Raw genomic sequence first — 26,675 nt, 5'->3', positions numbered from 1 at the left:
CTCTGGTTGTGGGCCGTCTTGCCTCCTTGAAGATATTCATACATTCCGGCGGCAAGTTGAGGTAGCCAAATTCTAGGACTTCAGGAGCCAGATCGCCAGGTTGAGCTGTTGCGGATCTGGATGCTGAATGTCTCCATGGCTCTGCGTCAAAAGCCTGGGTGTGAGGCGTAGCCGTTGATGCGGTACCACGGATAGTTCCAGAAACGTGGTGTACCATGGTTGGCGTGCCCACATTGGAGCAACCAGGATGAGGGTCATCGAGTGTTGCCGTAGTTTGCGTGCCACCAGCGGTATCAAAGGTGCTGGGGGAAAAGCGTACACAAATTTGCCTGACCAGTTCATCCATATCGCATTGCCCTGCGACTGTGGGTGTGGGAACCTGCTTGCGAAGCTTTGGCATTTTGCGTTTTCCCTTGTGGCGAACAGGTCTATCTGTGGATGACCCCCATTGCTGGAAGTACGGTTGGAGTACTGATTGATGTATCTCCCACTGCTGAGCAGATCCGCCATCTGGTTGTCTTTGCCCAGGAGGTGTTCCGCCATGAGGAAGATGTTCCTTTGAATGGCCCCACTTCCACATGCTCTGAGCCATGAGACAACTGTGGAGAGTGCGTTCCTCCCTGCTTCTGTATGTAGTACATGGCAGTCATGTTGTCCGTCCGGATCAACACGACGTTGTTGCACAAGTGTACCTTGAAAGCTTTCATCGCCATGAAGATCGCCATCAGTTCCAGAAGGTTGATGTGCATCTTCTTTTGCTCTGCTGTCTATAGTCCCTGCACTGTGTAGTGGAGTACATGAGCTCCCCATCCCTGGAGAGACGCGTCCGCCATCAGTACAATTTGTGGAACAGGTTCTTGGAACGGTCGGCCCTTGCAAAGGTTTCGTTGGTTCCAACAAAGCAGAGAGTTGAATGCCCGACCTATCACCAACACTAGGTCCTTTAACTGTCCTTGAGCCTGATTCCACTGACGTGCTAAGCACTCCTGAAGCGGACGCATATGTAGTCTCGCTTGCGGGACTATGAATATGCAGGAGGCCATCATGCCTATCAACTGCATGAAACTTTCGCTGGAAGCGAGCGTTGAGGTCTGAATTTCTGTATCAGCAATTGCATGCTGTTTATTCTCACTGAATTTGGCTGTGCTTTGGCTGCCAGAGTGTCTATCGTCGCACCCAGGTACTGTCGCACGTGGGCGGACTGAAGGTGTGACTTCGGGTAATTCAGTGAGAATCCCAGACTGTGAAGAAGATGAATGGTGTGGGACATGTGGCTGGCACACTGCTGGATCGACTTTGCTTGAATAAGCCAGTCGTCCAGATAAGGGTAGACATGTATGTGCTGTCTCCTGAGGTGTGCTGCTACTGTTGCCAGGCACTTTGTGAACACCCTGGGTGCTGTCGTTACTCCGAAAGGGAGGACTTTGAACTGATAATGTTGATGTTGAATAGTGAACCTGAGATACACTCTGTGTGACGGGTGTACGGGTATATGGAAATACGCATCATTTAGATCCAGCGTTGCGAGGAAGTCTCCCTGACTGAGTAACGGCAGAACCTGTTGTAAGGTGAGCATATGAAAATGCTCTGACAGAATGTAACTGTTTAGAGGCCTGAGGTCTAGTATAGGTCTGAGCGACCCGTCCTTTTTGGGTATTAGAAAGTAGAGAGAGTACACCCCTGACCCTTGTTCTTCTACAGGCACGAGCTCTATGGCCCCTTTTTGCAGCATGCTGACGACCTCCTGCTGCAATAAGTGTAAGTGCTCTGCGGACATAGGACGGTGTCTTGGTGGGATGTTGGGTGGAGTGGACGTTAATTCCAAACAATACCCGTACTGTACAATGTCTCTCACCCACCTGTCTGTGGTGATGGATTTCCAGACCGGCAGGAACTGTTGTAGTCTCCCCCCGACAGGTGTTATGTGGTCGGGGGGCAGTGACAGGGCGCCACTGTTTGGTATTGGCAGAGGATCTGGAACTGCTGTTTCCTCTGCCTCTGCCCTTGATGTTGTTTCCCCGATATCCACCACAGTTGTTCTTATTGTAGGTGGATTGTGTACCTCCCTTATTATACTTATACTTATTGTGTAGTGTTTGTTGCGTTGACTGGCCTCTTGAGGGGCCTCTAGTACCGGAGCGACGAAAGGAGCCACCCCGAAACTGCTGTGACTGCAGAGCTCCCATAGACTTTGCAGTCTCTGTGTCCCTTTTAAGTTTCTCAAGGGTGGTGTCAACCTCAGGTCCGAATAGGAAGTCTGGGTTAACTATCTGATTGTGGATAGAAGTTTTAATTTCAGGTTGGAATCCTGAAATCCTCAACCAGGCGTGTCGTCTTAGTATAACATTCGTGTTGATGGCTGCAGTGTCAGCTGCGTCCAGAGCACACTTGATGAAAGCATTGGTTATGAGTTTCCCCTCTTGTATGAGTAGCTCTGGCCCCTCCTTGTACTGATCAGGTAGGTGTTGTAATAGTGTCTCAAGGGTATCATAATGCGCCCTGTCATATCTAGCCGAGAGAGCCTGATTGTTAGCAATGCGCCAGATGTTAGCTGCCTGCGCAGCTACTCTTTTCCCTAAAGTTTCCATAACCTTCGACTCTTTGGCCGGAGGAGGAGCATCACCTGTAGTCTGGGAGTTCGCGCTCTTACGTGCATTAGAAACAACTAATGAATCCAATGGCAACTGTCCCTTTATATAAGGAGGGTCCACAGGAGCCGGCCGATATTTCTTCTCAATCATTGAGTTTAACACCCTGGCCCTAGTGGTATCTTTAAAAATGTCAGCAGCATGCTTGAGGACCCCTTTGAGCATGGGTAGGGTTTTGACTGCCCTTTCTGAAGTTGAAAAAGTGTCGACCAGAAAGTCTTCGTCCACAGGGTCAGCATGTAGCTCGACGTCATGATTACTGGCTGCCCTCTCAATAAGGGCGTTAAAAGCAGTTGTGTCCTCTGTAGGAGACGTTTTCACACTGTACACATGAGTGTCCAGGCCAGTTTGCGGATCCCTTGAGTCAGCAGGGTCCGTCCATTGTTGGTCTTGATCATCAGGATCAGTGTCCACATGATAGAGGTCATCCTCATTGTAATTATCCCCTGTCTCAACATCTGAGTATGTTGGGGAAAATTTTTTGAGGTTCCTGTTCATAGTGATGGAGGCGTTCCACAAGAGCTGGAGAAGTTGTAGAAAGTCTCTTTTTCTTTAAGGGAATCTTATATCATTCCATGGGAGTCTCTGGCATTAACTTTAGTTTGTATATGGACAGTCTCCCAGTGTCCGAGTCGATGAATTGTCTCGGCTCCTGGTCTTCAGGCTCTTCCGTAGCCTCCAGTTCCTCGACATGTGTGTAGCGGCGCCGATAGATTTTTTCGGCTCTAACATCTTCGGACGCACCGAGGGTGGTAACCCAAACTTGATAGGTGTCGACACGGTCTGAACTTGTCCGACCAGCTTTGGCATCTGGGCCTTCTTCGGTCAGACCGATGTACCCATCTCCTTGATGCGTTGGAGCGACTCCGACACTTCTTTGGCTACGAACGGACTTTGGCTATGAACGGAATGGGTTTTGTAGACGCGACAGGGTCCTTGGAGACAGTCTTCGACTTGTACATAGGCCTCGACCGAGGATCGATCCAGTCTTTCGGTGCAGGCCGTTTGTGGGAATCGACACCCTTCGGCGTCGGCTTCGATGGCTCGACGGCCTTGACCTTGGTCTTCGGCCCCCCAACCATTGGCTCGATGACCTTCTTGAGTTTTCCGGCATCGACGGCCATTTTAGTTTTCTTCGGCTCCGAGGGGTTTGAGGCCTTGGAGCCGACGAGAGGCACAAGCACTTTCGGTTTCGGTTTCTGTAAAGACGCTGTCGGATTCGATTTCTTTGTATCGACCGATGGCGGTTTCGAAACGGCAGGCTCTTTAGAAATGTTCGAAGCCGGGCCTTTATGCGGGACTGTAGAACGAGATTGTGGATCTTGGGTAAGGCCTAGTGGCGATCCCTCGACCTGAGCCTTACTGAGTGCGTCATCTTCGGCCTCTGTGCGGACGGGTTGGCCTAGCTCTTTGCCTGAGCTATCTTCTACGGCCCCAAGGGCCTCCACGTCGTCTCCTACCTTATCGACGACGTTCTCATCTTCGTCTTGTACCTCCTCGTCTTCGGCGTCATACTCGGAGTCATGACCCGAAGCCGGATCGGAGCAGTGTTCCTGATCCTCCAGATTAACGACCTCCTCGTCTTCGGTCCCGAAGATGTTCACGGGAACAGGTGCTGACTTTTTCAACTCCAGTCGAGTCGCGCGTCGAATCTTGAGGGTTTTCTTCGACCTGAACTGGGCACAGGCCATACAGTTGTCTTCGTTATGGTCTGGGGACAGGCACTTGATGCACACCGGGTGGACATCGATGTGCGGATATTTTGCATTGCAAAGGGGGCACCGCTTGAATGGACTTCTTTCCATTTCAGATCTAAGATCGGGTAGAGTGTGGAAAGAAAAAACCTGTTGAGTCCTCGATGTCCACTAAGCAAAGGCACCGATACCGAACGAAATGATACCGACGCTATCGAAAGCCTTTTGGCTTTATAGACATTTTTCCTAACTTGAGCTAAGATAGTAACATCCGAACCCAATGGCGGAAAAAAACAATCTGAGGATGGAGAGGATGCCCATGCGCACTGTAGTCCAGGGGAGGAGCCACCTATCTCGTGATACTTCGAAGACTCTTCCGGGACAACAATGTGCAATCATCCGGACCCAACACTAGGCGGCGATCTATGCACAGATATGAATTCAGCAGCCCACATGCCTCGAACATTGACCATTGCCTTCGATTTTGGTGGGGGGGGGTTGGGGTAGGGGTAGGGGCAGTAGTACTCGCTCGTTGACCCGGAGTGATGGAGTCATCGGAGTCATCTGCCTCAGATACGATTTCGAGATCTTCAGAATCTTCTTCTGGGACATCTGGGCCTTCGTCCAAGATGTTCACTGGTTCCGGAGCTGATCTCTACATCGGAAAAGTTACATCCGAACCCAGTGGCGGAAAAAAACAATCTAAGGATGGAGTTGATGCCCATGCGCACTATCGTCAAAGTCACCTATCTCCTGACTACAAAGACTTCTTCCAAGACGACAACAACATGCAATCATCCGAGCCCAACGCCAGATGGGGACCTAATGCTAAGTGTGAGATCTGCAGCTCATAAGCCTCGAACACTGAATTTCTAGTTTTTCTCAAGTTCATGACAATGGGTAATTGCAAAGTACACTGGAGGAACTGTAAAACTCTGGTCCTGCATTATCCTGCTTCACAAAAGGGCAATGGAAGAACCTAGGTTTTCTTGAAGGTCGTCATCCTGTTCATTATTTTGATGGTCATTATCCTCATCTGTTATTCGCCTCATCATCATCATCACCATCATCATCATCATCATCAGCTTACTGGCTGCCTTCATCATATTACTGACTTGAGGTACAAGAGTCTTAGAAGTGTGTAAGGAACTGGTGTGGCTATGGGATTGGATGGCTACTAGAATTTTTGAGGTGCTTGTGGCATTTAATATTTGGCAAACTGAAGTTGGATAATGTTCAGCAAATGCTTTAATCGTACCTGGCAAAGACATTAACAGATCTTTTGACATTTGTATCATAGGTAGGACTGGGTGAAGCTTATACACTCGAGTATAAGGCAGTATCAGGCATGGAGGTGAGTGCAGGAAACAGCAGGACTTGGGCTGTGGAAAATCATCAAGATGAAAGTTTCCATCTACGTCAGTTTTGTCATGATCAACAAATCTTATTTGAGGTTCCTATAGTTTTTTTTGGGCCTTTTGATCCTGATCTGGAAGGACCAAAAACAGCCCTAATCAGCCTCCCTCTTTTTTGTCATTCTACTGAATAATAGGTTCCGGACGATGAATCTCAGGAGGCAGCAGAGTAATGTTTAATTGTGATACATTAATAACAGAACCTGAAAAAAGGTTGACCCATGACAATATACAGATTTGTGACGGTTAACTGTGCAATAAACATGGGGTTAATTGGGTACATCCTGCAACTAACAGAAACAGTGTGTGGCAGCTGCTGGCATCTAGTGTTCCACACATAACAATGTTGATTTTTAGGCTTTTTTTCAAGCACTGAGCTTGAGCTTTAAGCAGCAGGTTTTCTTCCTCTAGGAACATCATTGTCAAACTCTTAAGAAGTTGGGATGCAGACGTCACAGGCATTTGGATTGTTAATTGGGTGAAGAAACCAACCAATAGCACAAAATCTTCCTCTTGTCACAAGCAGTGAATTGCTTGTAGTGAGACTGCTTGGACGGATTTTCAGCCATTCTGCAATTTGTTTGAAGATGGTAGATAGTAGACAAAACAGAAGACAAGCTGTTCTGTTAGAAGAAAAAGAGGACCGGAAATTGCCTCAAAAAATATTTTATTTTGATGCCAAACTCTTGAGGATTCCCTCACACTAATGCAAGGCTGAAAATAAGTAATTGAAACCACTGAGGGAAGGAGTGCTCACTATCGCTGCATATAACTGGCCAGAGTTCAGTTAATAAACAATATGGACAGACTACATATATTCGACTGCTTTTTTCATGTTAGAGGTTTTTTTTAATTGTATACTGCTATAACAATACTCTGTTAAAGATCCCCTGTCTGGCGATGGAGAACATTCAAGAATGTATGAAAGATTCAGTGCTAGAGAACAAAGCTCTCCTCTGTGATTTACCTCAACTATTCTGTTGTTTGGGACCCCCTTTTCAACACCCATTGATTTGGGCAGGGTGTGTTTTCTGTCTGGCATCATCCATCTGGAAGAATCTTTTTCCTGAGCAGAAAACTGTAGGATGCAGGTTCCTTTTGAACACAGATGAAATGTTTCTCAAAGTCATTTTTCCCCCGTGGTTCTAGTCCCAAGTGTCTCATTAACAGATGGGTGACACAAAACACTTTAGCACACACATGTGCTACAGAACAGCTACCTCAAGAGACCTGCATGCAAACTAACACTAAGGATTCAAGAAACTGAAATTAAGGCTTACCTCCCAAACTTATCCCGTCTCCTCAAATCCGCACCGCTGCTCAACAGCAGGTTAAGACATTCAACGTTCCTAGAATACACACAGGTAGACAAAGTTAGTAAACATTGAATTTGGATGGAAACAAACTACCAGGTGCCCCAGAACTCGACTGGACAGCTTGGTAAGTATGTATGATGCATTCCTTCAAACAGCCACACTGCAGACAGAACCAGGCCCGAGTAGTCCTTCCAGTGCAGACACTGAAGGCGGCTAGGTGATGTGGCCTAAAGCTGACATCTCAAGCCTTATGTATGGTGCAGGTTTTCCTGTGTTTATACTGTAGGATGGAACACTGGAGAATTGGCCTGCAGTGTTGACACTATACAGAAGGAATAGAGGTGGGTAAAACCATTCTGTTCAACCATTTCTGATGTTGTGGAATAGAAGATGTATAGTGTTGCTGTGCAGAAACCGCTTGTATATATAGGTCTGGTGTGATCTTCCTCATGCGGAAACTGCAGCACACATTCCGATAGGGTTATTTCAATGTGGTCACAGTGGGCCTAATAGAATTGGACTGATTTCAGTTTCTGTTTTGTATGTGAGACTAAGGTGGTCAGGACCTCTTATACTGGCACTGTAACACATGCAGATGTAGGATAATTCCAGTGTTGATGTTGCAAGACTAAGGATTGTGAAGTGCTAATGCAGTAAGACGCAGACAAACAGTCTGCACTTCTCGTAGTGCAGGGAAAAACACAGGCAGATTCAGACTCCCCAGATCCAAACAGCTGGACTAGAAGAGGTGTGAAGTTTCTGCACTGATATTGCACGTGCGACTAGGCATAGTGTGGGAATCATAATGCGGGCATTCAGCGCAAATGGCAGTGGATACTGAAGGCATGTCTAAGAGATGTGAGGTCCTTTCAGTGTAGACAGTGATTGCTAGCGGCAGTCCATTGAGGACAATGGCTGGGCTGGAGTAGGATTGTTGTCGTCCTTCCTTTCAATGTCAAAACTGCATAAGAGGGTTAGTTCCCCTTACCCCCCCCCCACACTCTCCTATATTAGGAGGAGATTACAATTCACTGCAGCAGCTGGTACCAAAGACGGCAGAGAGCTCACCCTCCAGAAGCAGCAGCATGAAGGCAGGTTCTGCCGAGGTTGTCGGCCGTGTTGATGTCGAAGCCTGCCGACAAAACATGCTCGTTGCTCAGTGACGAAACGATACTGTACAACTGACCTGTAAGAATAAGAGGCCAACAGGGAAGAAGTTAACATAGTACCATCAACATAGCAAAGAAATGCAAACTTTCTAGTAAGAAACATGGTGCAGATCCCACTCACCTGAGGAAAGTAACTTACGACAGCAGTCTGAAAACCCAAAAAGAACAGCCAAATGCAGGGGGAACATGCCCTGGATGCCGCGCCTGAAAGATAAGAAAGACCAATGTAAGGCAGGCTTCATATCATACAAATCTTTATGCAGTTGCTCCAAAACCCACCACCCTACTGCTAAAAGTTCACATAAATACACACCTTAAAAAAAAAAATTTCACCTATCCTGACAATTTGGTAAATCAACAAAAAATACTTTAGAGACTGTGGCACGTCGTCTCACAAATAAACTTTGTACTGTATGCTTAAAAACAGCAAAATATACCCCAAGTATGAAAGAGAAATATAGATTTTTAAAGAAAACAATTAATCAGTTACCCAAGGGTCAACAATTCCACAATCTGCTAGAAAAGACTGAGAAAATGGAAGAGCAGTGGGAATAGGGAAACCTAACAGGTACAATACTATAACAGATATGACTTAAGAAAAATGAAGCACAATAACAAAACAAAGAAAATGGCCTCTGTATGAAAGAAGGGCACCGCCTCTTTTTCAGTCACTTAGAGGGGTTGAAGGGGAATGCTGCCTTGGAAACTGGACCGCTTTAAAAAAAAATAACGAAACAGTTTTCAGCATTTCATCAAGCACATAAATTGACGGCTGAAAGCAGAGACTCAACTTCTCAGCAGACTATGCAATGGAAGCAAAAGAAAACAGCTGAAGTCAAAGTTTGGAAAAACTTGATCTCAGTTTCACATCCAAAGCTTTGCTTTTTAGGTCGATTTTCAACAGCGCTTGTGCTGTCTGGAAGATCTGTTGTAAGTACTTTGTGTGGGCTTTGAAGCATTGCCCCAGGACTGCTCTACTTCCACTTTTGCTTAGAGAATACTTTTTTCTAGCAACTGCCTCGATTTAACTGTCTTGATAGAAAACGACCAGAAGAGGTCAGTAAAATACTAGAATCGCTTTACCCAGGATAATGAGCTTCAGAGCTAAAAACGAATAAAGTCCTAAAGACGAGACCTATTGCATTGCAAATTATATATTTTTTATAATGAGCTGTGGATGCAGCACACTACACAATCAAGGTGGTATGTGCACTTTAACGAGGACACGTGTAAGTGTTCTATGAGTCATCAATTATCACAAAATAATATTTTATGGATGGCAAATGAATGAAGGCAACAAAAGGGGAGCCCTGCCTTGAACTCTTGCACTGCCACTACTCTGCCTGCTAACTCGACTGGGGCACCAGCGGGGAATCTTGACTATCGAGCGGGGCTCACTGCCATCTCGCCGCCATAGCTGTAGAGGGACTACAGCCCCCAGCAATACACGCGGCGCGCACGCCGCCAACGCGTACCTGAAGCGCCAGGAGACGTCTTAAGGCGAGCGGGGATCCCGCGTCGCAGGGCGCGCGCGAGTGCCGTTCTGTGTCAGGACGAGGCAGGGCAGGGCCACCCCCCTAACATTGGGCCTAATTTTGATCGAAGAGAACCATCCTCAGTACCAAAGGGGGTGGATGCAGATCGCAGGCCCCTACTATCAGAGTAAGTGTAATAATGAGTAAGCGTAAGTCTGTAGGCCATGGTACAGGAGGCAGCGTAGCAGGTACCCTGGAAGCATTTATTTTGAGAGCTGAATCTCTCTTAGTGCATGAAATCCAATTAACAGAAAAATGATTGTTCATGGACTCAATTCCCCTGTCAAGACGTTCTTCACTTGGCCCCATAGCATTATCCAAATCCCCGCTTTTGAGGCCCTTGGCGCAGGGTACAGTCGGAGACGCAGAATAGAATGATAATGACTGTTAAACGCAGGGCCCTGTGATAGTTGACTCAAGGGTGGATGTACAGGTGGAAATGGCCCCGACTGTGCCCTATAGGGATGAATTAATTACAGATATAAGGGACACAGGTCGCGGCCCGGGCTCGAGAAAAGCAGGAGAAGTTTTAATCCTGGATCCAGAAGTTATCACCATATTGCCTGTGGACTTGCCAGAGCCAAATACTGACCAAAATAATGGGACTGTGATTACACGATCAAAAAATAAGGCATTACTGGGAAATAGCGAAAGGAATATAGTGAAGGCCAGGCCCGCAACAAAATGTGTAAGGGGTGGGGATCTCACTGGAACTAAATCCATATGCAAACAAAAGAACATTTTGGCCCCCCTCACTAAGTCTATCCCATCGAGGGCTGAGCCCAATAACAAGAGTAGTGCAGATTTGTTCCAATTTGGGAAGCCTAGCAGTGAGGCGGTGATGAAAGAAAGGGGCACTGACTGTGATATTTTGGCTAAATTCCAGAGGCTTTTAGACAAAGCCCTTAAACCTCTGTTGGAGAAATTGGAGGCTATTGAGGATAAACTTAACGAACTGGGGATGCTATCTGAGGAAAGTGCGGCTGAATCATTCCCGCGGGAAACAAAATACACAAAACTAACTTACGAAAGACTCTCCGGCTTCGTCTAAAATACAGCCGTTCATCTTGGCATACGGCGTGCAGTTGATACAAAGAATGTGAACTCTGTTACGATCCAACAGCGCACCGCTTGGCGGGCGCCCTGTGTCCTGACATCTTCACAACTTTACACAGATAGTTTTCCTTGATTCACAGTCTACCTCTACTCCTGCAATCTCTTTGCTCGCGGTGCAGTGAAGTCTATACCCAGTCCCTGTCCTGAGGAGAACCTGTAATTGTTTTGGTTCGAAACGTTTTGACCCCCAGCCCGTGACAAGATAGAAGGGTGCAGCTAGGGATCAACTAATTCCACTGTCGTGGGCCCTTGCTTGCAATCATATCAAATACTCAGTCACAGGCTTTGTGAGACAGGCAGGCAGTCTTATTCCATCTCTAGTTCCGCCTGTCCACTGGTATTTTAGTCAAAGGACTGGATTTTCCCTTTATGTCTTATGTAATGTTTTTTGATCACAATTGATTTAGAATGTATGTATTGTGTTTCAAGATGCATTTTGGTGTCATGTGAGTATTCAGTATTAATGTTTGTATATTTCTTATTTATTGTGCACACAATTGATTGTTTTTGCTTTTGACTTGACTGTTTTTGACAGTGGTTTACTTTGAAGACATGTTTTTATGAATTTTCGAAACTTGATTGTGAGAAGGTGGCCTGATATGCAGTGCTCACTATTCTAGTGAACACTATGTATCAGTCCAGCAACCCTTATTGATGATTGGTTGTAAGTCAACCTTATAGACCAGCTATCCTAGTAGCGTGGATACGAGCAGTCTAAGGCTAAAGACTCGAGAGGGCGTGTTAAGCCAGCTGTTATACCACACATATACCCCTTGAACACCAAGTGAAAGGACACCACACAAGTGTTATGAAAATAAACAAGTTATTTATTAAGATTCACAACAGCCCTGTACTCTTTATGAGGACAGGGTACTAAGCACAAACCAAAACTCTTACACGCGAGATGCGGGACAAAGTCTATGGTAGCTAGAAATTGCAAAGTTAGTGTTCTCGGGCGAACCCGACCTGGTAGGAAGAAAACGAAAGTGGATTCTGACCCTTGGATACTGAGGCTATGCTGGGGCACAGAAATGCCGAAGTTACCTAGCCCAGGGGCTGCAGCTGCATAGGACTCAAAGGACGTCGGGAATCCTCGTTGACGGACCAGGAGCCTGGAAGAAAGAAGTTGCTGGCAGGCGACCAGTGAAGAAAGTTCGGTGGATCCAAGCCTGGATCGATGGAAGATGACACCTGAAAGCAGAGGGGACCAAGTTCGAGACTACTAGCCAGTAGTCAGTGGGCACCAGGAGGGCACCGGATGGTAGCCACCTCGACTAGGTGAGTGGGTGACGCTGTGCTCGGAGATCTCACGGACCAGGAGGCGTTGTCGGCGACCAGGATGGAGGAGCGAGCTGTCCCACGAAGATAGAAGCTGTCGGCGTCGCTGGACCCAGGATTGGACAACAAAGCCTTGGCAAATTCAAGCCCACGCGGTGGACCTAAAATGGCGTCTGGAGTGGACCAGGAGGGTCCGGGGTGCCTCTCTTGAAGAAGGAAGCAAGGGCCAGTCTGGAGCAACCAGACCAGCAGCAGTGTTGTCGTCGGGCGTCTTTCAGAAGGCCACAAGCCAGCCGGCTAGTAGTCAAACAACGCGGTGCACAGCAAACAGCAGAAGGGCCCCACGCAGATCGTGGAGATGCAGGGAGGCTGATCTTGGGTGCTGGAGCTGCGCAGGGTTGGGGCTTCTCGGACCCCAAAGCACTCACCAGTGGAAGACTCGGTGGGCTTGTTATGCAGAAGTCGTGCAGTCTTGGCGATCGTCGGTCCCTCGAGGTCTCGTCGCACTCACAGTTCTCAGCTTTGCTGTAGAGGTGAGTAGAGGTCAGAGGTGCCAGGGAAGCCGGGTCTCGTCGAGCTGGGTCGTCGGATTCGTGAAGAAGGACTTGCAGCAGACCGCAGTGTTCTTAGGATGGTGCCCGCTTGATGCAGGGTGACTACTCCTTAGCCACAAGGGAGAATCTTGATGTCCTTTCGCAGAAAGTCGTGTCTTGATTCCAAAGATGATCTAATTTGAACAGGGGGCCTGCTCCCATCTTTATACTAAAAAAGGGGGCTGACCCGGTGACTAGGTCCTGCCTATGGGTGGGACTAGGAGGGGGGTGGTTACACCCCTCTGCCATGCCGGACTTCCCCCAGGCCAGGGGCTGGTGTGCCCCTGGAACTGGTTCTGACCGGCCTATGCGTAGTGAGCACCGGGGTGCCAAAACAAATCTCTTGGTCACGCAGCACAAATGGGCTGTGTGGGTTCTAAGTTCAATTTAAAGTATCCTGGCTAGCCACTTTGTTCTGTTTTGCAACTGTTGAGGTCCAGGCTGGTCAGTTGTAGGACCCAAAACCTCCTTGTACACACATCTGAGGAAAGGGGCATTGTCAATGGTGGAGGAAAGAGTCCCTATGAGGTGGAAGGTCAACATCCTGACCGCGTTGGAACACTGCGCCCTGGCACTGAAGAGTTACTGGGAGCAGGGGGGGGGGCCGGGAGACCCACAGAAGAGTGTTAGAATTAGCTTGGGAGCGGGTGGGTCAGGTAAACAGTGCGAAACGCAGGAGAATACTTGAGGGAAGGGGGGCAGAGCCTGATCCCAAAACGACAAAGGGATATGAGAGGAGGGCTTCTGTGAGCAATTTAGAGGTAAGCAAACACGTGGGTGGGGCCGAAGGAACTGAAGGGCTGTTGAGCTTGGATCTCCCACCTGCTTCTGGGCCATACACGTTAGTTCTGTTTGGTGTGCCCACACTGAAGGGGAACACTGTCGAATCTACAAGAATGTTGATTAATAAGGCAGCCCACTGGTTGTCAAGATATGCAGGTTTTAGTATGGCAAATCACAGTCAGATCCTCATGGCCAAAAGAGTAGCCTGGATAGGCAAGACTAGCAAGACTTTTGAGGGGACTGCATAGTGGTAAATATTAGACTTCCCTGGCTTGTACAGGAGGCACTTCACCTTTTTAGAAGTCGACCGTGGGCGTGAGACTGTTCAAGTATCGGCCTGTTACCACCGGGGTTCTTCTATAGACAGGGTCGAGGGGGAGGAGATTTACACAGCCGTCAGACAGCCTCCTCAAGGGAGGAGGGTGGGATGGAACTCCCACTATTTAATAAATACGCCCACTTTACCCGGGAAGAAATCTCAGCAAAGTGGACTGACTACAGGGAGAGGAATTAGGCCAAGAAAATGTGTCAAATGTGGCTTCTCCATATCTAATACCACAGGAGGAAGAGTATTCAAGATGTGTTATTCCAAATGTGATCCAGCTTGCTTCTTGTAAAATAAGGCCACCTAGGACAGAGGCTTGTACAAATAGTGATAGGATTATCACAGGCATTTGCCCCTCTCCAAATCCCCTAGGGAGCCCTCTCAAATTAGTCTCCTGGAATATAGCTGGTCTGTCAGCTAAGTTCCAAAATCAGGAATGGTTGAAATTTATTAGTAAATTTAAAATAATTTGTGTACAGGAAACCTGGGCGGTAGATTGCACTAATTTCTACCTAGCTGGGTTCAAATCGTTTGGGGTGCCGGCAAGTAAGTCTATGGCCGGAAGAGCGAGGGGAGGCCTTCTAATATATGTAGACTTGTGCTTGGAAGGGGTTTGGGCCGATCTAAAATGGAACTCAGATCACATGATAGGCCTCCAGTTTAAAAATAGGGGCCTTAATATAATTTTGGTCAATTTTTATAATGCAGGTGGCTCTAGAGTGAGAGAGCTAGACAAAAGATTACGTTTGCTGATGGACCAGAAGCAGGGTACAACGGTACCCATGCTTTTAATAGCTGGGGACTTCAATTGTCATGTGTGCCCAAATTTGTCACCCATTAGCCAGGATTGGACCGTTTGGAGGAGGGACCACATCTCGAGCACACGTTGGAGGGCAGGGAATTGAGTAGGGTGATGAAAGATCATATGCTTGAACATACAATGGATCTAATGGCCTTTGAGCCTAACAAACCAGTTAACCCCACTTTTAAAGGAAGGGGTTGTAGTTCCTTTATTGATTTTACTAGCAGCCCGCCCCGACGTTGTCCGGGGATGAAATAAAAATTTACCGTCCTGGCTTCTACGAAGGCTGAGCGTGTGTTTGTCCTCTCCGAAAGCGACAGTGTGCAAATGCCCCTGAGCTGTCCCGGCTTGGTCGCTTCACGCACGCCCCAAAGACGGCGTGGTGCACAGATCCGCCACAAACGGCGGCCTCGTTCGACGGCAAACATTCCAGAACGCGACCCCCCCCCCCGCTTTACAATGCAGCAGGCGTCTCAGAATGCACAGGCACACAACAACGGTGAACGTCACGCACACCTCACGACGTGCATGAACGCTAATCTCACTGTGATAGGACGCTGTTCTCAGGCTGCAGGCATCTCTATGGGTTACAATGCTGAATGCTTAACGCACTCGCCCACCTTCGCAGAACACACCTCACGACATGCTCGAAAGCTTTTCTCACGGTGATACAACGCTATTCTCATGGTGAATGCTGAACGCACACGCCCACCCTTGCAAAACGCACACGCCCACGTCAGACGTGGCACTACTTCCAAGGGACTACTTTGTGAAACAACGTACTTTGCCCTTCTAAAGTATATGTTTTGCTGGTGTATAGCCTATGTCCATCTGCTTACCCTGACCTTTACAATGCTGTATTGGTTGATGTGATTGGTGCTGTACTTCTTGAGCTTACCCGCCTCAAATGTTTCAGCTCTCTCTTTATAATAGTAGTATAGATATAGATGGGTACTAGGGTCCCAATTGCTCAAGAAGTGGCTATTGGGATTTTCAAGAGCTAAGTGGTTTTAGTGACCATAACCCCCAAATACTGGTTGTAGCAGAGATAAATACAAGTAGGTCAAAAAGAGGGGGGGTGGGATAAACTTAGAGAAGTTTACGGCTCAGGGTAGGCGTCTGAAATGGTCAAGGATTAATGGTGTAAGTTTTTATAGATCTTTTGCAAAAGAAGGGAAACAGTTTCTAGAGGAATGTTTAGATCTATTAGTGGTAGGACCATCCTTAGTGGAGGCATTTGAGGAAATAGGCTGCCAGATAGATGGTCTTTTGCAGATGACAGGGCTGAGCAAGCCTAAAAATGCTCCCAGATGGTTCGATAGAGGCTGCTCCCTTGCACAGAGGAATTTAAGAGCTGCCCTAAGAACCAACCCAAGGGATAAAAACAGGGTCACGCAATGGAGGACAATTTATAAGCAGGTAGTAAAGCGTAGGAAGAGTGCACTTCAAACACAAACCTGGGAGGACCCGAGAGGAACAGCTGAAAAGAAAGATATGACCACCTTTTGGAAGATAGTCAATAACCTCTGTTTTCAAGATGTAAACAGCCCGCAGATTGGACCCAATGTTCTTCCCAAAAGTGGATGGAGCATTTTAGAGGGCTTTATAATCGGGGGAATAACGAGGCACAGGTTAATGAGGAGCGGGAGGGGAGGTGGAATGTCACACTAGAATTCACCCTGGAAGAGATTACTATTGTTATCCTGGGTCTCACTAGAAATAAGGCACCGGGACCGGATGGGATTCCCCCGGACCTTTTTCTAAGTAAGATGGACCTATGGGCACCAATTTTAACAAAAGTAATAAATGCTGCTATAGCTACGGGGCTCCCCTGCTCATGGTCATCTGCCCAAATAGTTCCTATTTTTAAAAAAGGAAATAGAGATAGTCCCCAGTGCTACCGCCCTATCTCCCTTATAGACGTAACTGCCAAAGTGCTGGGCCGTGTTGTTTTAACTCGCCTGAAGAACTGGGCTGAGGAACAACATATTATTACTGACATCCAGTACAGATTTAGGACTAGAAGATCCACAACAGATCAATGTTTAAATTGATATTTATTGGTGGCTAAATACACTATCGCCAATAATGAAACGGTTTACTTAGCCTTTATGAACTTCACCGCAGCATTCAACTGTGTTAATAGGGAGAAATTGTGGGCTCTAATGAGTAACTTAGGGGCAGATCAAGGTCTTATTAAGATTTTGAGAGCCCTACATTGGAACACCTCGGCTAAAGTTAGGTATAATCTAGAGGGTGGAACCACCGAGTCTTTCCTTTGCACTAGCGGTGTGCGACAGGGGTTGATTTTGGCGCCGTTTTTGTTTTCCCTGTATATAAATGGCCTAGACCAAGCCCTAAGAAGTTTAAATGTGGATTCACCCAGAGTAGGTACAAGAGCAATCCTTGTCCTGCTCTATGCAGACGACGCAGTCTTGCTGGCACGCACCCCTCTGGGACTACAGCGACTGATAGATGGCTTCGTGGATTTCATGAATAATCTAGATTTGTCTGCCAACTTGACTGAGTTGTATGTTATGGAGGCAGGGACCAAATCACAGAAACATTTTAATTATAGTATAGGCGAACACAGTCTAGAGAAGGTGCAGTACTTCTCGTATCTGGGCATTTTATTTGATGGGCGTTTAAATTTTAAAGCACTGATTGAGGAGCGTTGCATTAAGTTAGTGTCCAGTACAGGGGCAATCATGAACTTCGGCCGCAGACTAGGACGGTGGTTCCGGAAGCAAATGATGAGTTTGTATAACTCAATTTCCTGTTCCAAAGTTGTATATGTTGCGGAACGAACTTTGGGGGTTCATCGACTCTGACAAAGTGCAGATTGAGGAGAATAAATATTTAAGAAGGCTGCTCAAAGTCCCACAGTGCGTTCCCTCTTACATCGTTCACAAAGAACTGTGTGGAGCATTCATAGGGGACAAGGTTCAGGTCAGGCCCTTGCTAGCATGGCTAAAGATCTGGGTCAATCCCGAGGGCACGCTGACTAGGCATATAATTATGGAGATTGCCTGGGTAGGGACAGAGAATCGAATATTCCATGGCTGAAGCATATAAAGGTAGTTTTTGAAAGCATTGGCTACAAGGACCTCTTCCTAAAGCCGACTGGAATTATAGGTCGGGATCAGGATAGAGTGAAGGAGATGTTTTTTAATTATAAAACCTCATGTAGAGAAGAGAGGGAATGGGGTAAACAATCAGTCAAAGCTCACGGCTTAGCGAGGACCGGTGAAGGTATGGAACCTTATCTTGCCCTTATACACAACACCCAGGACAGATTTTTAATCACACGTTTTAGGCTCAATCTTTTACACCATCTACTGGCTGATCCGGTAGGTTTTACTAGTTCAGTTGATCTTAAGTGTCTCTGCGGCTGCGATCAACGATCTCCGCAGGATACCCTTCATTTTGTATTATCATGCCCCTTTTATTCATTGCCCAGGCGCCGTTTTTTAGTTAGTCTGCTGAAAGAAATCAGCAGAGGTGGCCCTTTTATATTTACAAGTGGCCCAAGACCCCTTGACCCTGTTATGTATAACACATTCTTTTAAGGTTAGCAGTCAAATTGAGAGAGACTAGATGGACTTGCTGAAGGAAGCCCCCCTAAATTATGTGTTATATGAGGGGGCTTAATGAAGTGTAACTGGAATAGCTTTGTATTCTCTTTTAAAAATGTATATTATTGTTATTTTTAATTGTACTTTCATGGTGTATCGAAAAATGCTGAATAAAGTAGATTTGATTTGAATGAAGGCAGGGTCAAAGGCACTAAAATCAATCCCCATACTCACCTTGCAGTGTCAGCACCATTCGTCATCAAAGTGCTTATGAGCAGCTCATGGCCATATCTAGCAGCAACGTGGAGAGGTGTGTTGCCGTACTTGTCAGCACAATCGATCTCACCACCTGCATAAGAAAAAAGGATAGTTCTAAACTAGGTGTTTCGTTTAGAACATTTACTCTCCTGGGGGTTCTGCTTGCACTTCCAAACATCATTGTTAGATCCACTATTTAGCATGGAATGACTGTTGTGTGCAGATTGTGACCTTGGTTAACCTAAGTTTGTGTAGTAATTGTTTTATTGGATATAAGTCAACTGAAATAATTTACAAAAATCCCATACTGGAATTCTACAGACATTGGTCTAGCAGACACTGCTGATAGTGTGGAGAGTTACTCAAAAGTTCACATTTTTCAGCATTTTGTCATTTAAAAATGAAATACACCCTTACAACAGAGGAAGGAAAATGGCTGAATGTGGGGGAATTCTGTAAGAAGGTTCACCTGTACTATTACCATCTGGTAAATTCCTCCTGCTTTTCCAAGCTGCAGTTACATCTGTCTGCCACCCATATGGTGGGGCTTCTAAATTACACTCTTCAGTCCCCTTGCCCCCACGTTCCTTCTATACTTGATTCCACCGATGTTGCTCGTCTGCACATTGAAAATACTGCCTAACTTGCTTACATAATATAGATAGGCTGTATTTTTCAGATGAGCGTTTGGTTCACATGAAAGATATTTGCATATAATAAAAATAAATACAAATCAGAAACACCAGTTTTTCAACATACAAATGTGAGAGGAAGCAGATTAAGACAAATCCTGACTCTGCAGAACTACACCCTCTTTCTCTCATTCCTACCATCTCCTACACCCTGGGGATGGGGTATGTCTGTCATCTCCAAACCCAGTACGGCGTTCCACTTTTATCTAAAGCCAGGCTTCCCTCTTGTATCATATCTGTTCTTAAGCTAGTGTCAGAGATAGGGAAAAGGGCCTGTAGTGCAACTCTGCTGGCCAATTCATCTTTATGAAATCCTTCTCATTGAATTCACAGTATACCAAAGAAATATTTTCTAAACAGGAATTCCAGCTATCTGAATGCACTGCCATATTCACAAGTCTGCTTGAAAGCCCTGCTAGACAGTGGGAATACAATAAGACCATGCATAACACTACCATATTTAGCCTTGAATACAGGCTTGAACTTCTTGGACCTCCATGAGGTGCGGTATTCTGGCACTGTTGTGTTTTACAGGTATCCTGACAGAGAGTGCTTATGAGAAGGAAAGCATATGGGTTCAGAAAATAGCATGTAGTGTAAGGCTACATACCATTCTGTATGAGGATCTGAGAACGTGTAAACCTTCCGTGGATGGCAGCCATGTGCAGCGGACTCTTCCCTTCTTTACTCTGTGGAAGCAAAGTGGCAACCAACTTAGAACCATGAGTGGCAGTCGCATATGTTTCAGCATATACATCTGCCTTAGGACAGGAGCAAAGAATGGCATCAACTATGCACAAGATATTCTGATATAAATTAAGAACATTACCATTCAAGAATTATTTCCCACCTCCCTCATAACATGCTAATTTGCCTAAAACAACATTATCCATTATTTGAGCCTAAAACAATGCAAAACACCAATTTCAACCTTTATGCGTGACGGCTAGATGTGCATCAAACAATCATGCTTCCTGCTGCCATGTATCACATGACTACCAGAAAATGTGCTAAACAATGCCAAAGCATTAACTTATGGGAGCACTTTGCAAAAAATTAGCATTTATAAACATTAGATCCTGTTCATATGATTGAGAGTTGCACACTGATAACTCTTCACAGATTACCAACATAAACAAGCGGAAACTACGCTTTCTCCCATGAAACACATGCATGACGTTGTTGGGTAACACTCCTCAAAGGTTCTTACATGGGGATATTGCTGCACTTCCACTCAGTGTGTGGATTATCAAACATTTTAAATGCAATTGTGTGAAGTGCCATATTGACACTGACAATTTATGGTTTTCGCTGCAACATTTCCTTGCAGATATTGCATAAAGAAAGGACTATCAGAATGTTAAAGATGCACGCAGAACATCTGCGGGAGCTTTGCCTAGGTAAACCCTTGGTATTATGTTGCAACAACGTTTCCCCTGTGAAGGAATGCATCTATTCATATGATTCGCTATTATTTTTGAGTCTCTAATTAGAGTCTTTCTTCACACTGATGTGTTTCATCTAGCTAATATTTATAGAATATGTGAACAATAGGCATTACAGTCCCTTAAAATGTTTTATATTAAGGAGTAGGAGTGGAGGTATTATCGGAGGTGATCAAATTCTATGAACATGGGCGTTTCGCTGACCACTTTAGTTCCAGTGACTAGATGATTCATAGCTTTAGCCAGCTATACAATTTTGTGACTAATGCCCCATACTGCAGCCCAAAAGTGACAAATACAATAATCACAGCCTAAACTGCTACAGCAGTATTACTACTGAACAAACTAATTGATCTCTTAACATGTTGACGAGTACCATAATTCATGAAGCTTTGCAGAATATCTTCATCACTTGTAAAGAACATGTGGATTATAAAACTGTGAGATAATGTAAAACAAATTGCTCTAGCTATTGTTTTCTAAATATGTGCCTAAATATTATAACAGTTTAAATTATTATACATATAAGGTAGCTTTACCACTGTTCCACAAACAACACTTTTATGAAAGTAAGATGTTGATTATCACGTATATCAAAAAATACATTAAAAAGTATGAGCACTTTATGACTCCACAGTGGAGCAGAGGGATCTCTGTGAAACTTTGGTCTGCTTTTTAGCTATGTGTGGGGAAGGATACTTTTTTCTACAAAAGAACAGACAGCTAACAAATGATACATGATTTTCCCTCTATGGGAAGATTATAAATTGAGGTAAGATGAACAGATGATGGAGGTTTCAGTATTCCTACAAACCACTATACTGCCTAACATTAGCATGCTTTTATTAATTGACATCTACTTGAATCTACCACTTAAACTTACAAGTATGAAGTATAGATCGGGTATGATAGAGGCTTAGAGCCTGTAACAAGAGAATGACGAGATGATCTAAAATAAATGATAGTGTAACAGAGCACTAGCCCGACCATGCTGATCAAACACCTGGTTGCTATGTTAGAAAATAAATACTTGTACTTAATTTCGAAAAAGGGCAGAAACACTGAAGTCAAGTAAAAGATTTTGTGTTCCATAAAGGACAGAGAATTTAGTTCTGTACTGGGAATACGTATGGAACCGAGTTATGTGGCATCTCTTTCAAACTCAAAGCTGACATAGGGGTATTATCAATGTATCAGAAACTAAAGCTGCTTCTAACCCTAAACTAACAGTGATGGTAGATTCCCCTACACAAAATACAGACCTCAAGTACTCATACCTGAAAGTTGACGTCAGCGCCATTGTTCACCAGAAGCTCTAGGCAGAGAGCCCCGTTGGTCGAGACAGCTGCAAAGTGCAAAGGGGTGAAGCCCTTCTCATTAGGTTGGTTGACATTGGCGCCATAGTTTACCAGCTCGTTGGCCACCGCATCCTGGCCCATGTAACAGGCTATGTGAAGTGCTGTATTGCCAAATGAGTTGGGCTCGTCAATCTAGAAAAGAGAGGAAAAGCAGGTTCAGTGCATATCAGGAATCAGTTCTAAAAAAGACCGGAAAATAAACCAAGCATTTTCTTCACAGTCCCACACAGTTTTCAGATCTCTGCTTGCTGTAGCCAGAACCAAGAGGGAAAAGTGTGACACCACTGCAATAAGAATCAGATGAGCAGGGCTAGAAATAGAGAGGAAAACAGCCCTGCTGTATTAAAAGCGCACTGCTGGATGCAACAACATTTAAAACAAAATATGGCTACATACAAAAACTGGCAGATGACACAAATGAAGCAGAGGTCACAGGGGTACGCCTTATGGATAGGAATGGTGTTGAATCACATCAAAGGCAAGTGGCATCACAAGAGGGTGAAAGTGGGAGACCAAGAAGGTAAACACAGCAGCAAGGAGAAAAGTACGGTCACAGAATCTTCCCTATGCAGCAGGTTTGAGGAAACTTGAAAAAGGATAGGGTGATTGAATGAGAGCCATAGACGAAGGAAATAACAACCAGGCGGCAAACTAGCAGTTTTATCCTACAAGATGAACACCGCACACACAATGTTGTGTGCTGCACTGTGGACATAATTTCACACCTAAGGATAGTTTTCGTCTAACACCTCACGAAAGAACAACGATATACATGTAGGAGACATAGATTAGTTATAGATTCCTTACCTGTAGAATTCCCCCAGGCGACAGACTGGATTTGCAGTACCCCTGCGCGTCAAAAGGTGGCGTCGGTCGAATCTGCGTTCATCGTTCACATCGTGGTCGCCGGAATGACGTTGCGGTATCTCATTAGACGAAGCCCTCGCACGCTGACGTCATTTCTTTTACACTACATTCCACGCCAGAAGCGCAGAGCCATGCAAGACAATGATCACTGGTGCACACAACTAGGGCCCTGAAAGAAGTCCTTAACCCTAGAAGTCAGTTTGCAGAACGCGGAGGATGGGTGGGGCATTAAGGAATCTATAACTAATCTATGTGTCTTACAGATATATCGTTAACGAAGGTAAGTAACTTGTTCATCTGAATGAGACAGTTATAGATTCCTTACCTATAGAATAAATACCCCAGCAATACCAAACCCGGAGGTGGGTCTGCAAACTACCTTCACACCAGAAAGTCCTGAAGAACAGAATGGCCAAAGAAGCAGTCTCTCCGAACTTGGCTGTCCAGGCAGTAATGTTTTGTGAACGTGTGCAGAGGGGCCCACGTAGCCGCATGACAGATATCATTGAGGGGCAACTCCATGTCCCAAAGCAGTGGTACCTGCTGTCGCCATGGTGGAGTGGGCGCGCAGACCCACTGGAGGTTCCTTCTTTGCCAAAGAATAGCAAGCTTTTTTGCAGAAAAACGACCCACCTAGAGATAGTCCGTTTGTGCACGGCCCAACCTTTTTTGACGCCCATGTAGCCAACAAAGAGCTGGTCGTCCACTCAGGATTGCTTTGTGCGATACAAATAAAAGGAAAGCGCAAGTTTTGGATCCTAGCGGTGGAGCCTCTCCTACTCATTAGAAGGATGGGGAGGCGGAAAGAAGGTGGAAAAAGTGATGTTTTGACCAATGTGGAAAGAAGTAACCACTTTGGGAAGAAAAGATGGTTGAGTTCTAAGGACAACCTTGTCCGGATGAACAGCCAGAAAAGGAGGTTTTGAAGAAAGCGCTTGGAGCTCACTCACCCTGCGAATAGAGGTGATGGCAACCAAAAAGACAGTCTTTAAAGTTATAAGTCTGAGAGGACAGTTATGTAGCGGCTCAAAGGGAGCACACATAAGATAAGTCAAAACTAAGTTCAAATTCCACAGGGGCATTACGAATGGAATAGGAGGAAAAATAGGAGGAAAAATAGGAGTAATGCCCTTAAGGAAGCGATTTACAACAGGGGTCTTGAAAGAGAAGGCTGATCAGGAAGCCTAGGAAAGGCTGAAATGGCGGAAACGTAGCCCTTTAGAGTGCCCAGAGCAGAGCCCTGCTGGGCCAAAGAAAGGAGGAACAAGAGAAACTCAGAAAGAGGGGTGGAAAGGGGATCCACAGCCTTTGCTGTACACCATGCCACAAATGTGTTCCATCTGCAGGCGTATACCGTCTTAGTGGAGGGACGCCTCGCTGCCAAAATGACACAGACTTTGGGATTAAGGTCGAAAGCTGTCAACTGTCGCCGCTCAATCTCCACGAAAGGAGGTGAAGGCTGAACAGGTACAGGTGGAGAACCGTTCCCTGCTGCTGTGACAAAAGATACTCCCGAAGAGGCCATCTGATCGGAGGATCGATGCCCATGTGTAGCAGCTGGGGATACCAGACTCTTCGTGCCCAATTCGGAGCCACAAGAATGACTTGGGTCTGGTCGCGCTTGATCTTCTTCAGCACTCTGGGCAGAAGTGGTACAGGCGGAAAGGCTTATAGTAGACCGCAACTCCACTCGTGACGAAAAGCGTCACCAAGCGAATGCCGTCTTGGAAATTCTAACACGCAGAATTGCTGACATCGCACGTTCTCTTCGGTGGCGAATAGATCCAACCAAGGATCTCCCCACTGCTGAAAGAGACCTTGCACCACCTCTAAGTGAAGACGCCATTCGTGATCCATCATGCACATGCGGCTGAGTTCGTCCACCCTGGCGTTCAGAGAACCTGCCAGGTGTTGAACCACCAGGGATATGCCCTGATGTTCCAGACAGAGAGCCTCTTGACATAGGGTGTGGGCCCCAACCCGCCCTGTTTGTTGCAGTACCACATGGCAGTGCTGTTGTCCGTGAACACCTGCACTACTCTTCCCCGGACAGAGGGAAAGAATGCTTTCAGTGGAAGACGGATCACCCGAAGATCCAGAAGGTTGATGTGGAGCCCAGACTCCGCAAGAGACCAGAGTCCTCTGATCTCCGCCTCTCCCATGTGGCCGCTCCACCACAGAAGTGATGTATCCGTCACCACTGTGAACTCTGGTTGGGGAAGGAAGAGGGATCTGCTGCTGACCCAATCCTAGTTCGTTAGCCACCACTGCAATTGTCATGCAGTGCCCTCTGAGATCTGAACGCAATCGGACAGATTCCCCTGATGCTGTGCCCACCGGAACATCAGGATCCACTGCAGAGCCTGCATATCCCACCTGGCATGATCCACTAGCAGGATTTTTATTTATTTTATTTTTAACATTTGTAGGGCGCACTGCAACCCTGCGGGCATCCTGGCGCTGAGACATTGGGAGAAGAAGCTGATATGGAAGGTTACATAGCTGGATCAGAGGTTCATACTTTGGGGAAGAGCCACGTTTTGATTTTCTCACAGAACAGCATTAGATCCTGTATTTTCCTAATTTCCAAAGGAAGACGTTAACAAACTGGTGGGAGGTTGCTATACTCTCATCCCGGGACTCTGGAAAGTGCTACTCAGGGGTCCTCAATCAGCCCCATACTGTTCAATGCATATATGCGACCACTGCTGGATATCGTAAAAACACATAATATCAGTGTGGTCGATTACGCCGATGACACCCTGCTTATAGTGTCCCAGGACGGCGACCATGCGGACTCTCAGGACAGCTTTCATGCGTGTATGCTGGAAATGGTGAACTGGCTAAGGGACAACTCGCTCCAATTTAACAGTGAGAAAACAGAGATTCACCAAAGGCGGGCAGCTGCCACGCCGAACGCTCTACCCCCAGGGTTTCTTTCTTTATCCTGGGAATCCAAGCAAGACAGGCAGAAGATGAGCGAAGATTGCGTGCAGGTTCATACCATTTGAATCTGCCTTGGAGCGGTTTAGGCCCCTGCCCATGAAGTGCCTTAAACACTATACATAAGGATTTAAACAGAATCCTTTGAGTCACCGGAAGCCAGTGCAGATCTGCCAGCGCTTGGGTCGTCGAGGAGTGACGTGCCCGGGTCAGAGCAAGCTTTACTGCTGCCTCCTGGATACTCTGGAGTCTAGCAATCAGATATCCCGGAGACTCCAAGAGCAGGGCATTACAGTAATCCAGGCGACTCAGTATAATGCTCCTTACTACTGTGATTCTTGCCTGGGATGGCAGTAATGGTAGCACTTTCCGGAGTCCCCGGATGAGAGTATAGCAACCTCCCACCAGTTTTGTTAACATGGGACTCCAAATTCAACTTTTCATTGAAACTGACCTCCAGATTACGTACTGTGGTCACTGGCACCAGGGGGACGTCTGTAGGTATGGGCCAGAAATCAGCTGGTAGTCCTAGAGAGACCCCACCCACCTTCCAGTGCAGAATGTCTGTTTTCTCACTGTTAAATTGGAGCGAGTCGTCCCTTAGCCGGTTCACCATTTCCAGCATACATGCATGAAAGCTTACCTGAGAGTCCGCATGGTCGCCGTCCTGGGACACCATAAGCAGGATGTCATCGGCATAAATGACCACGCTGATATTATGCATTTTTGTGAGAAAGTGAGTTTCTGTTGCAGTACCCTCCCCCACCACCACACTTTTTGCCTGATACCTGATGCACTTTTCCTTGGTGTGCCCTGGGTCCCTGCCAATCAGGTACCCAGGGCCTGTGTTCCTGCTCTAAAAA

At 46.2% G+C, this 26,675-nt stretch overlaps 1 protein-coding gene across 2 annotated transcripts in view; it reads right to left on the bottom strand.

Annotated features, from left to right (window-relative positions):
* ANKRD52 (ankyrin repeat domain 52) overlaps positions 1-26,675 on the bottom strand; it is a 430,239-nt gene that overhangs the window by 324,705 nt on the left and 78,859 nt on the right. For both annotated transcript variants that reach the window (XM_086963824.1, XM_086963825.1), the window contains exons 8-13: positions 21,922-22,134; positions 19,810-19,888; positions 18,484-18,598; positions 8,364-8,446; positions 8,142-8,259; positions 7,038-7,106 (exon numbers count right to left, since the gene is read on the bottom strand). In XM_086963824.1, the coding sequence (XP_086819950.1) occupies positions 7,038-7,106; positions 8,142-8,259; positions 8,364-8,446; positions 18,484-18,598; positions 19,810-19,888; positions 21,922-22,134 (677 nt within the window). The remainder of the gene's footprint in view (positions 1-7,037; positions 7,107-8,141; positions 8,260-8,363; positions 8,447-18,483; positions 18,599-19,809; positions 19,889-21,921; positions 22,135-26,675) is intronic.

The sequence above is a fragment of the Lissotriton vulgaris genome, chromosome 1_1 (genome assembly GCF_964263255.1).
Source record: "Lissotriton vulgaris chromosome 1_1, aLisVul1.2, whole genome shotgun sequence".
In the NCBI taxonomy this organism is placed as follows: Eukaryota; Metazoa; Chordata; class Amphibia; order Caudata; family Salamandridae; genus Lissotriton; species Lissotriton vulgaris.
This window is presented reverse-complemented; position numbering and strand designations above follow the sequence as displayed.